Genomic DNA, 15,854 nt, shown 5'->3' with positions numbered 1-15,854 from the left:
TAGAGTTTAGGTCAAGCTTGGACTGTAATTGGTAGAGCAGCCAGTTTATACACAGACCCCTTTATTATGATATCGGGAACTTTATCTGCGTACTCATTATTTGGAAGATTAAAAAAGGGGAATAAGATTAAAATCTTTCAAGAATATATTTCGAGAATATTGAGAATTTTGCCCACATTTGCTGCTTTAATTATTTTTTGTACGTTCGTTTTACCTTGGACAAATTCTGGGCCTTTATGGAACTCTGTAGTTACTCATCATTCGGATATTTGCAAAAAATATTGGTGGAGAAATATGTTATTCATTCATAATTATTTTGGATTTAAAAATATGGTAATTAACTTTTTATTTTTATAACTTAAAAAATTAAAGTATGAAACCGAATATGAAATGTCGGTGAAATTGATGACACAAAATTTAGATTAACCTTCCAGTACACGCGCTTACATAGTGGACTGAGAGTCTACAATGGAAAATAAAATCGATCGTCGGGCAAAAGATGGCTTTAGTTAGAAGTTATTAACCCTTTGTATACGACCTTAGTTTGCTCTTTAAACTTTTTTTTTTAATTTTCTTTCAGTGTTTTTGAAAAAAATATTGTGGTACTCCGAAGTACCCTCAGACAAATAGAACAAAATTAAAATACAAAAGCAAGAAAGTATTGTCATTTTTATTGAAACAGTATGAATTTATTCTACAGAATGATATTTTGCCATACAGTTTTTATTTCTTGCAACATAACAAAACATTACACATGCTATATTTTGAATGATGTCTAGATTGAATATGTTCAAAACTAAATAGCTCGCATTTTCCTCTTTTCTTGACATATTTCACCCATATTTGAAAGACGAATGGTATAGAATATTCTCATTACATGTTCTTTTCTTAGAATCTTAGACATTTCTTAGAATTTTTCTTAGACATAAGAAATCTTCTTGCAATTTTTCGTTTTATACGTCATTAGCCTAAGTGCAACATTTCGCAGAAATTCCAGCAAAGGGGTGTTTTTGAAAAGTTGATAATGAATCACGTATGCATTTACAATAACAATATCTATTATTAGTCCCCAAAAAATTTTATGTCACCATTTCTTAGAAAAAAAAGATAGCATTTTTCCGTTACCTAATTAATAGAGCTTTGGATTACCCATTATCAAAAGAAAATCGTGTTAAAGAACTCAATTATATCTATTGCTTAGCTAAACAAAATGGTTTTTCAAACAATATAATCAACAATCTTTTAAATAAGATTAACTTAAATAAGGTTAATTTAAATAAGAACAACATTTACAAATTTCTTTTAATGATACTTCTCAAGAAGCCCGTAAGATCTTTGCTAAATATGATATAACATTCGCTTATAGTAATAGAAAAACAGTTCTTAACTTGTTATCAAACCATCATTTAAATAATAATAAAAATAATCTCCAAGATTCTGGAGTTTATAAAGTCAACTGCAAAGAATGCAATAGTGTATACAGGTGTCCGCTGAGGTATCCGACAAACTTCGTATAAGAATTCTATGATCAATTTTAAGCATAAATGATTCTAATCACTTTTCTCGAATTCCAAACGGTTGTTGAGATATCGAGATTTGAAGTTACCAGAATAATTAGCCATTTAATTGATATTAGAATAAAATTGTTGACATTCAGGTCATTAATTGTCATCATTGTTATCAATTGTGCTAAAATCATGCCTGCAACTTATCCACATGAAGAGTATGCGGACATGGTTTTCGTGTATGGATATTGCAACGGTAGTACCACCGCCTCAGTTAGAGAATATCAACGACGATACCCAGACCGCCGTCTTCCAGACAAGCAAACCTTCAGTAGAGTCTTCAAAACTCTTCGATTAAGAGGTGCGTTCCCTAAATCGACTTGTGAAAGAGAAATTAGGCGAAGAAACAATGCTGCAGAAGTGCTTGAGGCTGTTGAAAATGATGATGGTACTAGTACCAGAAGAATTTCTGTACTTACTGGACAAGCTAGGACGGCTGTGCACGGGACGGGAAAACGGACTCATCATTACCAACCAGTACAACAACTTCTTCCTGAGGATCTTCCTCAAAGAGTTCGCCTTTGTGAATGGTGGATACTCTTTCAAGAACTCAAATCAACAATTTTCATAACGAACATGTGTGGAGATTCGAAAACCCTCATGCTGTTCGAGAAACCCATTTCCAGAGTAGATTCTCCGTAAACGTTTGGGCTGGAATAATTAATAATGTAATTAATTATTGGACCGCATTTTTTCGACTGAAATTTGAACAGCGAAATGTACCAGGCTTTTTTGGAGAACGATCTACCTCTATTACTTGAGGACATTCCTATTCAAATTAGAAGAACAATGTTCTTTTTACATGATGGTGCTCCCGCCCATTATGCAAGAATTGTCACGAATTTCCTCAATGAACAGTATCCAAATCGATGGATAGGACGTGGTGGTCCCATTGCTTGGCCACCGCGATCTCCGGATCTCACCCCACTAGATTTTTCCATGTGGGGACATGTGAAGACACTTACGTATTCAACGGGAAAGCCTAATAATAGAGACCAACTTATACAAAACATTCATGCAGCGTTTCGAGAGGTAAAAAACAATATGGAGAACTACAACTGGAAACGAGAGCTCCGACAAAGGATTGAATTATGCATTGCACAAGGCGGTGGTCACATTGAGCAGCTTTGATGACAGATATGAGCAATATCGCAAAACAAAAGCGATGCGGTATTATCCAAGCTATTAAAAGATGTTGTCAAAGTTATAGCTCATCGTCTAAGTTTCTGAGATAGCGGGAACTTTATGTTTCTCAATGGCAGTTACGCCCCCTAACGGTCGAATTACGAACTTCAAAATAATTTCCAGCTATTTCTCTTGGTCACTTTGCTTATAAGGATTTTTTTTCCCAAACTTCTAGGCCTTACCGTTCTAGAGATACAGCCGCTCCGTACGCTTAACAGGACATCCTGTATATAGAGTAGAGGAACCAGTTATGGCCACATTTAGTACTGCTCAACTTTTAAAATTCGGTATGTTAGCTAAAAATTGGAATACATGCGAGAAAAAAGCTATATAGTGTTTCTTAGCTCTTGTTGCATATAGGCACCTTCCATTTTATTTGTGTATCAGGTATTTTAAAATACAAAAAATAATTTTCAAAAGTAAATCAATTTTCCCATTTATGGCCACCAAAACCGCTGTTATGGCCATAAAAGTTTCCACTTATGGCCACCATAATTTGTTTGCGTAGAAATCAACCGCAATAAAGGGTGATTGACAGATACAACAAAAGTTAAGGAGATGAATACATTTATTGTTTTTGAAATACGTCTACAGCTTTCGATCAACATTTTTCAGTTCGGGTACTGGAAGCGTTCCAAGGATTTCTTCGTTTGTAATGGCACATTTGTCATTGTCTAAAACTTTGAAATGTGTCTTACAATTAGTCTGATCTAAGCTTTTTAGACATTGTATTTCAAACTTATCGTCAACATCATTTAAGCTGCTCCCGCTTTCATTGCACTCTTCTTCTTATAAACAGTTTTCCTTTGTCTTCTTCGTCTTTTTTGCCTTCTGCGCCTCTATTTTATTTTTCTGCATTTCCCTTTTCTTCTTTCTCTCCATTTTCTTCTCTTTCTATTTGAGTTCAAAACATTCCACCCATTTGTCAGACGTTCTTTTATCCTTTTTCGTACTGTCGGTTTATAGTGTTGTGATCAAGGAATGACATCATTGAACGCTGAAGCAAGAGACCGTTTAAGTGTGGCAAGTACGTTGATGATGTTGATGGATCAACACTTTCAGCTCTGCTGTTAAAGTACAAATCCTATGAGTTCTCCTTTTGGAGCGAAACAGAAGCAAGTCTCATCCATATTAAAGACGCGCTCTGGATTCCTTATTGCTACAATTTCTTCTTCTGCGAGTAAAATTTCAACTTCCTTAAATTAGTTCCGTATTTTCTCCTCAGTAACAGTTCCTCTTGCCTTGTTGCCATATTCAGCATGCTTCTGGGTGTCTATTTAGGAAAGAAGTAAACCACTTTTTCCGGGCTTATTCTTGGAAAATGGAGTTTTCAAAATCCATTAAAGCATCAAATTTACCAGAATGGCCATAACTAGCAAACTTCACAAAATTCGTTCTACTTATGGCCACGTTAACAAAAATACGCTTAACCTCAATTTATAGTTATAATATTATTAAATACTTTGAAACTAACGTATTTGTGAAATGTCATCTAACACCATCTGTGATGAATTAGGGTCTGACAAAGCCCTGTAATGCACTTACTTTTCAACTACTGTCCATTAGGATCTTAATGCACAACGACTTCCTCTGAAATGGCCATAAATGGTACGGTGCTTAACGGTGCTTCTACCCTACATATACATTTTCCCATATATAATAAAAACTTGCAACATGGATTCATACAATCAATTTCTTAGATCGTCTAATCAGTGCATAACGCTGTCTAAGTCTATCGACATGATCAACTCCCCCCATAAATTTGTTGTAATGCTTTACAACGCTAGGGCAAGGGACTTGCACTGAAGAACCATTCTTTGCTTTCTTCAAACGTGATCTTCGGTACTACCGCGAAAATTAGAAATAAAGTGAAGCGCTTTATTGTCTTTCCACTTGAAAAACCCTATATTCTGTGAACTGAATCTGTAATCATAATCACCTCGGGTCATTTGCTTATGAGATACTAAATTTTTTGGAATAAATTTCTTGTTTGCTCTTATAGTTCCACACGCAAATATATTTTTTGAAATTGAAAAAAAAATTATAGAAGTAGATCACTATTTTTTTGCCCCATTCCCTTTTGGTCAGAGATAACACAACTTTTTGTCCTAACCCATAGTCCTTCCATTCTTCATTCGTAGCTCCATTTTTCCCTTGATACACGTCGAATCGCAAAATATAACCTTTCTGAACAGCAAGTTTGACCCTTTTTGATGGGTTTCATGTATGGGTTGTATTCTTTGATCGATACTATCATTGACTCATCTACGGATAATTCCCTCGTACCGAAATATAACGTCTTAAAGATTTCATTTAGTTTTAGAATAAAAGGTCGATGTTTGAACAAATTATCGGTATTAGTAGGAGTCAGATTGTGATTATCGTTGAAATGCAAATTTAATAAAATCTTATCAAATCTATCCCGAGACATAGTGTTTGTGATCAAGGGAATTTCTGGATCATTGCTAGATGAAAAATAAATGCACATGTTAAGCATTCTGCTCTTTTGGATAACGTATAAATTCGACTGGTAAACTATAGTTTCAGCAATAGGCCTAAGGAATGCCAAGAAAACATCTACTGCTGAATTACAGTGTGAAAAATGTTCGTCAAGAGGACCTTCTTCTAAATTGTATTCAAGTAATTCAAAACTAAAACTTTTCGCAATTTTCTATCTTTATTGATTAGTTTGTTTCTATCTTTATCTCTTTCTGGGCTTTTCTTTCTTTTTTCTCTATCTTTTCTATCTCTTCTATGGCTCTCATCACTTTCCAGGTTGTTGTCAATAATCATGATTTCCAACTCATCGAGCGCTTTATTCGCTTCTTGAAAAAGTTCTTCATCTGTAAGAACCTTATCAACCAAATCAGTCTGAGGGTACTTCTGAGTCCAATATATAAAACACTCGTAGGTATATTTGTAAAATTATGCTTATTTTTAAGAAGAACCGTCTACTATACACGTAAAATATTTGTTATAAATCAAATATCAAAAGTTATTTACCTTTTGTTGAAATTCGCAAAAATCACAATAAAAATTTTTCCAATTTACACCCACTCAAACGTCTATCACGTGCACTGATTTTCTTGTTTACCAATACAACGACTAACGGCTCAGTTGCCAAATCATGTTTTTATAGGCAAATAATATTATTATTATTATTATTACTTTTGAGTACTGTCAGGCAACAAAGGGTTAAACTTAAAATAGTCAATGCTTCTAGTTCTAGGTCTAGTGTTGTTCAATAAAAATATACAACAATCTAACCAGAGGCGGCGATACCGGGGGGTGCAAGGGGTGCACTGCACCCGGGTGCCGCTTAAAAGGGTGCGCCGGCGCCATTTTAATGTTTTCTCCAACAATATCTTCTCTTTCTTTTGCAGCATTTAGACCTGTCAGCAGTAGCTAGTCTTCAGAAAGCAGTATTTAGTCTCCACAAAGCAATTTTAGTCTTTAGAAAGCAGTATTTAGTGTTCCAGACGCTGTATTTAGACCTGTCGGCAGTATCTAGTCTTCAGAAAGCAGTATTTAGTCTTTTAGAAGTAGTATCTAGTCTTCTGCCAAAGTTATGTATGTTTTCTCCAAAATATTTTATCTTTCTTTTGCAATATTTAGACCTGTTAGCAGTATCTAGTCTTGAGAAAGCAGTATTTAGTCTCCACAAAGCAATTTTAGTATAAGTACGAAGGCTTTCACGGCCGGTGTGAATTAAACTAAAATTAGAACTAAAACTAGAAACTTTCGGGTTTTGCCGTGCGTCTTTTAATAAAAGGTTTGACGTTTCGGATGCCATGTTGCAACCTTCTTCAGAAACTGGTTCGAAGTGACGAGATCAAAAATCGGTAACTATATATAAGTCGGAAAAACTAATTAATAATCAGTTAACGCTATTATTAACTAATTGCGTCGCGTCCGGTGTGAGGCGGGAAGAGGTCTTCATGTTCACCACCATCTTCCATGTTCTGCTAAACTCCCAGCCATCCTCTCTGTTGACGTTATTTTTATGTCGGTGGATTTCTATGGCTTCTCTTGTCAGTCTTTGGTAGTATCTGTTGTCCCTAGCCAGCACCTTTGTTTGTTCGAAGTCTATGCGGTGCCCCTCTGCATGGCAATGTTCCGCAACCGCCGACTGCTGGATCTTCTTCAGCCTTACATCCCTCTGATGCTCCTTGATGCGGCACTCGACGTTGCATCCAGTTTGGCCAACATACAACTACACGATAGTCGGTAGACTCCCGTTCCTTTTAATGGAGTTAGTTTGTCCTTGGCTATCGGGAGTGTGTTCCGAATTTTGCTGACCGTGCCGTACCGCACTACGATGTCGTTCTTCTTGAGGTGCCTAGCAATTCGTTCCGTTACACCTGAAACATAGGGAAGACAGATAAATCCATGTGGTTTTGTACTTACCGTGTCCTCTTTCTGCTTTCGCTGCTTGATGGCCTAGTTGATGTCCCTCGAAGTGTATCCATTCTTCTGCAGCACGCCTCGTAGAAAGTGTTGCTCCTTCTTGAAGTTCTTTCCTTCACATAGTCTCGCTGCTCGCTGAAATAATGTACGGATCACGGACCTCTTCTGTTGGGGATGATGATGTGAACATGCCTGTAAATACCTGTTGGTATGGGTCTTTTTTTGATATACACCAAGTTCTATATCTCCATTTGTCGTCCTGGTGACCAACACATCTAGGAAAGGTAGTTTTTTGGCAGTTTCTATTTCCATGGTGAACTTAATCATAGGATGTTGAGAGTTCAAGTGATCCAAGAACTCTTGTAGCCGTTTTTGACCATGTTGCCATATCACAAACGTGTCATCCACATATCGGAGCCATAGTTTTGGTTTCCACTAGGTCTTCTTCAAAGCGTCCCCTTCGAATAATTCCATGTAGAAATTAGCTATAACTGGCAATAGTGGAGATCCCATGGCTGCCCCTTCGAACTGATCGTAAAATTCTCCTTTCCAGCTGAAATACGTTGACGATAAGCAATACTCCACCAGATCTGGCACGTATTCTGGTAAACCCTCCGGAATAAGTTTTCGGCGAAGACCCTCTACAGCATCCTTAACTGGTACCCTAGTAAAAAGGGATTCCACATCGAAACTTACCAACATATCCCCAGCATCCAGCTTTACACCTTTTACCGATTCCACAAAATGTGTAGAATCCCTGACATACGATTCCGTGTTACCTGTAAAGGGAGACAAAATCTTTGCACGATGTTTGGCCAGCTGGTATGTTGGGGAGTTGATGGCGCTGACGATAGGGCGGAGGGGGACGTCTGGTTTGTGAATCTTCGGTAGTCCGTAGATTCTTGGTGGTACCGGCGCCTGCACAAACAAACCTTTCTGCTGTACTGCTGGAATTCCTGTGGATTTTATCAGTTCCTTCATTTTTCTTACGATTTTGTCTGTGGGGTCCTTCTTGATCGTCCTGTAGGTGGCTGGGTCCAGTAGATTCATCATTTTGTCGTCGTATTCTTTCCTGTCCATAACAACGGTGGCATTCCCCTTGTCTGCTGGTAACACGACGATTTTTGACTTTTCTTTAATAGATCGAAGTGCCTTCTTTTCACCAACTGTCAAGTTGGATTTTGGTGGTTTTACTGACTTTAGTACTCTCGCAACTTCTTGTCGGATCTCTTCGGCTTTCAGTGTAGGCATCCCTCGGACAGCTGCTTCCACTTCGCAGATGATTTCCTCCTTTGGGACCTTCTTCGGGGCGATTGCGTAGTTCAATCCTTTGGCGAGCACAGAGGTTTCGTCTTTCGTTAGTGGGACATTCGATCTGCAATTTTAGTCTTTAGAAGGCAGTATTTAGTGTTCCAGACACTGTATTTAGATCTGTGGGAAGTATCTAGTCTTCAGAAAGCAGTATTTAGTCTTCTAGAAGCAGTATCTAGTCTTCTGCCAACGTTATGTATGTTTTCTACAACACTATCTTATCTTTCTTTTGCAGTACTTAGACCTGTCAGAAGTATCTAGTCTTCAGAAAGGAGTATTTAGTTTTTTAGAAGCAGTATCTAGTCTTCTGCCAACGTTATGTATGTTTTGTTCTTGATACTGACAGCAACTTCTTTCTGGGTGTCTATCATCATCTTTTTGGGAGCCTCTTATTATCTATACGGATCTTGTACCACCCGGCACCTCATTTCTGCAGCTGTTACTTTGCTTTTGTGCTTATCCTGCATTGGCAAATTTTCCGTATTGGTGATTTCCTGTCCTGTGCAATAACAAGACAAGTCCATTGGTTTGTTGTTCATATTCTTCGCATTCTTTTATTGAACACATAAGTATTCCCATGAAAAATCATGTTTGGTTTATAATCCATTTTTTGTTTTCTCTGAACAGTAATTTGAGACTTCATGTGGACTTTGTACAATGTAATTCCTGTTTTTTGCTGAAGTCTAGTTCATAACTATTGCAATTTCAGACTTTTTCTTGCAAATTAACCTTCTGACCAGAGTATTTCCGACTATTCCCTTAAGTTTGGTTTTTCACCAGTATAATTCTTAAATTTTTGCTGAAGTATGGATTATGATTATTCCAGTTTTTTTTAAGTTTATTTATATTTCTTTGATTACATTTTTTTTTTAATTAAAATGCATTTTTTGATTTTTTTAAATTAAAATGAATTTTTAATTTTTCCCAACACAAAACCTAGAACTAGAAAGTTTCGGGTTCAGCCATACATCTTCATTTGAAACATTTGCAAAAGATAGTACTAGTGCGAAAATTAATTTACACATTCGCGCGTGTATTGAAAGGTTAATTTAATTTTTTTTCTTATTAATTATTTAATTATTTTTTTAGTGTCTTACTCATACACATCACGTCGGAATAGACACCCAATTATTCTTTTTATCCCCGATATTCGTATTATTAGTATGGAAATGGCCCAAAAGAGGATTATTTACATTATTTACAATAGCTTGTATCTCAACAGGGATGAGATATTACGCTACTTATACCAAAAAATTATCAAATTACGTTCATTTTGGAACATCGTAAATAATAAAACATTACTTAACGAAAATAGTCCTAAACTTTTTTTCTTTTTAGAACTGATCAATTATTTAAAACAGCGGATCATATGTATATCTTACCACCACATAGACTCACAGTTTACATTATGGGAATAATTTTAGCCTACATTTTAAGAGAATACAAGAACGTGCAATTAAAACCAGTTGAGTCCATTAAATAGAAAAAAAGTTTAATTATTTTAATTTATTTTTTTTAGATCTATGTTAAAATAGGAAACTTTCTTGCAATCACATCATTTTGTGGGGCATTATTTGTTCCATCATTCATGGGCGATTTAAATTACATTTATAATCCTGTTGATGCCGCTTGGTATGCGGCTTACGCCCCCATTATGTGGTGTTTGTGCTTTGCCTGGTTCATTTACATCACACATGTTGGATATAGAGGTAAAAATAACGAAACAAATCCAAAACTAAAAATAAAATAATTATTTTTTAGGTTATTTTAATTATATACTATCACATCCTATTCCGAAACTTTGGACGAATATTTCTTATACAGTTTATTTAACTCAGTTTCCAATTTTTTTCTACAACGTAGGAATAACAAAGCATAGTGACGATTATGGAGTTATTCGAAAAACGGTAAATTAATTAATTAATTTTAATTGTTAATAAAAAGAATTTGGATTTTAATTTATTTTTTCGATTTTAGGTGAATTTGTTAGAAACGTTTTGGATAATATTTTTTTCGATAGCTTTAACTTTGTTGTTTGAAATGCCCTCGCAAAATATCAGGAATTTAATATTCAATGGTAAAAGTCAAATAGTAAAAAATGAAAAGAAAGTCGTGAAAAATAGTAACAATTTCATAGAAAATGAAAAAGAAAAGATCTGGTGATAAATAAATATGAAAGTTGATATTTGTATTTATTTCTTTTTAATGTTTGCTCAAGTAATCAATATCCTTTTTATGTTTGGTTTTTATCAATTATTTGTTAGAATGTAACATATTCTTGATAAATCCAAACATTATTTTAGTTTATAGAAACATTTTTATTAGTTATTTTATATAAAAAGAATAGTTTTTAATAAAGAAATATATTTCTAATATATTCAAAATCATTTATTACCGGAAAATGTTGTTATCTTTTTGTTCTTTTTAAGTACTCGCTTTTTCAAGTAAGTTGGATTCTCTCAATATTTTTCATTATTGTCTGTCGTATCATGCCATCTCTTTCCATACGCGATACTTTAGCAGATCTTCTCGTCCATTAACGCCCGTTACTGCCAAACCAATGCTATCTGTCAGTTAAGCTATTTATAAGATACAATTTATCTCGTAGATAACAGGGTCGTGCGTACTACCACCTCCATTTATCTCATAGTTAAGAAATCCCTGAGATAACCAAGGAATCTAGGGATTTTGTGATCTATTATGTTAAATTGACAGCTCTATATGGTTAAAAGACCTACTATTAGAGTAAAACGCTCGAATTTTATACGTCAGTATAAATCCTATTTGAGGTTAGGTATCCTCAGTTATCCCTTAGATTAGATAGCAACTTATCCGACACCCTATCCACGGGTTACAGATATTTCAAAAGATATCCCTTGGATAGCGGTATCTATAAGATAAATACAGTGGTAGTAACCAAATTTTAAGCTATCCGACAGATAACGCTATCAGAGACTTTAACTATGAGTGGTAGTAGTGGGCCTAAGTTGCCTCTATGCGATTCTTGTTCCGGGTTGTTAGTCTCCATGTTTCCGATTCATATAATTGATTCTTAATTAGTGTTATAAATATTAAATTTCCATTTTTTGGTTATCTCCTTACTTCGCAGAATTCCGTTTAATTACCCAATTGTCTTTTTCATATAATAATAAAATACGAGGAATATTATACGTTGAAAATTTTGACCCTAATAAAATTTTGGCAGCAGATATCATATAAAGAGCAAACGTCATTCCTCAAAAAAACTTTGTGAATGAAAAACCTTTAATTGCCTCCTACAAAGTATCATATAAAATAGCCAGATGTAAAAAGGCTCACACCATTGGTGAAGACCTTATTCTGCCAGCCGCGATGGAGTTTGTGGAAACTATGGATTTGGAGGTAATTTTGTCAAACAATTGTAGACCAAAACCTGTCATAGAAGAAAAAGCCCTAATACCAACACATCAATTTGGGTGTCGGAATAAACATGCAACAATAGACCAAGTGCATAGAATAACGAATACTATCGAAATAGCAATGGAAGAAAATAAAGTCTGCTCCGCCATATTTTTGGATGTTGCACAAGCTTTCGACAAAGTCTGGTTAGATGGTTTAAATAACAAACTAGACCAAATACTACCATCAACGTATAGTCAACTATTAATTATTATTATTTCAATACATGAAATACGAGCCGGTGTTCTCTACACATTCGACCTTCCTCAGGTACCAGAAACTTTAACAGCTACATTCGCAGACGACACAGCGATCTTGGCTGTTGCAGAAAATGAAGTAGTTGCAGCAAATAAGTTACAATTGGCATTAAATTCAATAGAAAACTGGACCAAACGTGGCCAAACATGGCTAATAAAACTAAATACAAATAAATCGACATATATAAACTTTACTTACAAGAAAGTAAACTATGTCCCAGTACACATAAATGGCAATGCAGTCCCTTACGCCGACACCGCAAAATATCTTGGTATGACACTGGATGCCAAACTCAAATGGAAAGCTCACGTCAAAAAAAACGTGAAAAACTTGATATCAAATTTAGACACCTATATTGGCTTATTGGCAGAAAATCAATGCTATCACTAAGAAACAAGTTGTTAATATAGAAGCAAGTATTAAAACCAAAATGGACATACGGAATCCAACTGTGGGGTTGTACCTGCAAGACAAATGCAAGTCTGATTCAAAGATTCCAGAACAAAGTACTAAGGTGCATAGTGAATGCACCCTGGTATATAAGAAACACCGACCTCCATCGCGACTTGAAAGTAGCATCGGTGTCATCAGAAATTGCATCATTCGCATGTAAACATGAGAAGAGAATGCACGATCATCCCAACATCGAGTCCTGCGTCGCCTTCAAAGGATGAAGCCGTTCGATTTAGTGACCTAGTGCCCTAGTCGATTCAAACGCGAGCAATAGTGCGGAATTATAACAAAAACAATAATACCCAATATGTGTGCTCCGCGTATCGCAGTGTGCGCGTTTTTGTGTTTTGATTTTAAAACGGTAAAAATATGACAATATTTATCTATATTATGGGTAAAGCAAACTGGGCCACTGGGAAAAGCTGCAAAACATTATCTAGTTTAATTTAGTGTTAAAAATAAGTAACTAATTAGTATGTATTTACTAGGTGTTACACAATTGTGCTATGCATAATATAGAAAAAAAAATGAGCAACTACAAGAAGATGAACCTATAAATGAAGTGGAAGTAAACGATCAGGAAGAAAGCAACGAAATTGTATGACTGCCTTTTGTCAGGCTTCGATTCGGATGGACCAGGTCATAAGATTTTATGATCTCATAGAATAGTTATCTACCTACACATAGTAGTAGGTACATAATTTGTTTTATTTCTCATAGAATATATCTTTTGTTTTAATGTAGAATATATTATATTGTTTCATTAAATTATATTTGGGTTTTTTTAATTACCTAGATATCTACGTAAATAAACTTATATTAAGAATAAAAAAGTACTATTTTTGAAATGTTTTGCAACTATTTGCTATATTTTGATATTTAAATTCTAGCCGTCAAAGAAAACCGATCAGAAAAACATTTTTAAAATGAATAACATTTTAAATGGATAAATACACTACTCTCCAAAATTATCGCACCACCTAAATTATGCATTAAGTTTAAAGGTATTTCTTTTTGAATCAACGGATGGATTTTGATGATTCTTTCTTCACGGTATAGGTTGATTTTTAAGGAAGAAATGTGTTGATGGTTTCTGACAATTGTCAACGTTTTACCCATATACGGGGTGTAAAAAGAAATTTATGTTTTTTCTTCTAATTTTGCAACACCCTGTGGAATTTATCAGAAAGAACCGCTACATTCCATTTACATTACGTTAGAATGGCAACCCTTCTCTACATTTTCGTTCAAGAATCATCTCGATATCTCTTTTATCAAGGAAGATACACATTTTTTAAGTTTGACTTAATTTTGTTGAAATATAGTCCTTACTAATGAAACAAGCAGGCTATGAAATATCAAACAGTATGACAGAAATGCTTGTCAATTTTATTTACGCATTTAGCAAGTTGCTGCTTTGGGTTATTAAGTGTTCAAGACATTTAAGCCGCGATGAGTGTGTTGAGGCAGTTACTTTAGCCAATGAAGGAAGAAGTTATCGTGAAATAGGCTTGAGATTAGGAGTTTCTCATACAACAATATCACGTGCCGTTCAACGATTTCAAGAGACAAATGATCATACAAGACGACCTGGACAAGGAAGAATCGCAACACTACGCCAAGATCGTTTTATTAGACTTCGTGCTTTAAGGGAACGTTTTGTTACAATGAGAAACTTACAGATACAAGTAACAGATGTTCATAATATTCGAATTAGTACTAACACTGTACAAAGGCGTCTCGCCGAAGGTGATTAGCATGCAAGGATTCCTGCCAGAGCACCAAATTTAAACGCAAATCATCTTAGAAGGAGATTGCAATTTGCCAGAGAACATCTTGATTGGAATGCTGATGACTGGGAATAAGTACTGTTCACAGATTAATCAAGGTTTTGTTTATACAGCTCAGATAGACGTTTAAGAGTAATTCGACGGCCCAATGAACGCTATGCACAGTGCAACATACGACCGACAACTTTATTTAATGGAGGATCCGTAATGGTTTGGGGTGCAATTTCGCTTACAGCGCGAACAGACCTTGTTTCTTTGCGAAGAGGTTCATTAACAGGTGAAAGGTATATTACAGACATTTTATCGGAACATGTGGTACCCTTTGCTCCTTACATAGGAAATAATTTTTTATTAATGCATGATAATGCAAAACCTCATGTTGCCTATACGGTCCGTGACTATTTGGATGAAGTTGGTATACAAACCATGGACTGGCCACCCTGTAGCCCTGATCTCAATCCAATAGAGAATTTATGGGATAATATTGATCGTCACAGGGGGCCACCTATCGTTTTGGACGACGTTGAGAGGATGGTAAGAGAGGTTTGGGATGCAATTGATCAAGATCAAATTCGACGCTTGATTTTAAGTATGCCTCCTCGCTGTGAAGAAGTGATACGTAAGAGAGGCGGAAATACACGTTATTAGGTGATTTTGAGAGAATTGATTAAGGATTATGTAGTGTTTTTTAGTTTCCACCTACTTGTTTAAAATATTAATAAAAATTCGTTACATTTAAAGTTGTGTATCTTCCTTGATAAAAGAGATATCGAGATGACCATTCTAACGTAATGTAAATGGAATGTAGCGGTTCTTTCTGATAAATTCCACAGGGTGTTGCAAAATTAGAAGAAAAAACATACGTTTCTTTTTACACCCCGTATATAGGTAAAACGTTGACAATTGTTAGAAACCGTCAACACATTTTTTCCTTAAAAATCAACCTATATCGTGAAGAAAGAATCATCAAAATCCATCCGTTGATTCAAAAAAAAATACCTTTAAACTTAATGCATAATTTAGGCTGTGCGATAATTTTTGAGAGTAGTGTATAATGTAAATATAATTCTAATAAATACTTAGGCACATTTTGTACAAATCTACAAGCCGCCACCTTTTATAAGCCGCATTTCTTTATAAGTCGCGCTTTAAAACCACTTTTTCTTCATACGAAACCGCGGCTTCTAATGGAAAAGCAGGGTAATGAATATTGCTCTATTTAACAGCTTCATAAACAATACAAGAAGACAAATCCACATGAAAAAATGCGGTATATAAAATATTTGTTATCAGTTGCGAGGGGATGGTTAATAGCAGAAGTAGATGAAATGCAGCCCTCCACATCGCGAGGTGCTGGTCCAACTTCACCACCACTTGGTAGATTGTCTGGTGATATGAAGAAACACACCCTGGAGGTACTACAGCTAACAAAAAGTACCCCACAAGA

General features: G+C 35.4%; 2 protein-coding genes across 2 annotated transcripts in view; both read left to right on the top strand.

Annotated features, from left to right (window-relative positions):
- Positions 1-10,659, top strand: part of LOC111416129 (drop dead) — a 42,779-nt gene extending 32,120 nt beyond the window's left edge. The window contains exons 7-12 of the mRNA XM_023048086.2: positions 4-333; positions 9,558-9,751; positions 9,807-9,933; positions 9,988-10,177; positions 10,230-10,375; positions 10,446-10,659. Of these exons, the coding sequence (XP_022903854.2) occupies positions 4-333; positions 9,558-9,751; positions 9,807-9,933; positions 9,988-10,177; positions 10,230-10,375; positions 10,446-10,631 (1,173 nt within the window). The 3' untranslated portion in view covers positions 10,632-10,659. The remainder of the gene's footprint in view (positions 1-3; positions 334-9,557; positions 9,752-9,806; positions 9,934-9,987; positions 10,178-10,229; positions 10,376-10,445) is intronic.
- Positions 1-15,854, top strand: part of LOC139430264 (uncharacterized) — a 291,985-nt gene that overhangs the window by 5,173 nt on the left and 270,958 nt on the right. The gene's annotated exons all lie outside the window — the stretch shown is intronic.

This window comes from Onthophagus taurus, chromosome 6 (assembly GCF_036711975.1).
Source record: "Onthophagus taurus isolate NC chromosome 6, IU_Otau_3.0, whole genome shotgun sequence".
Classification (NCBI taxonomy): domain Eukaryota; kingdom Metazoa; phylum Arthropoda; class Insecta; order Coleoptera; family Scarabaeidae; genus Onthophagus; species Onthophagus taurus.
The sequence above is the reverse complement of the archived record's forward strand: the minus strand, read 5'-3'. Positions and strand labels throughout refer to the sequence as shown.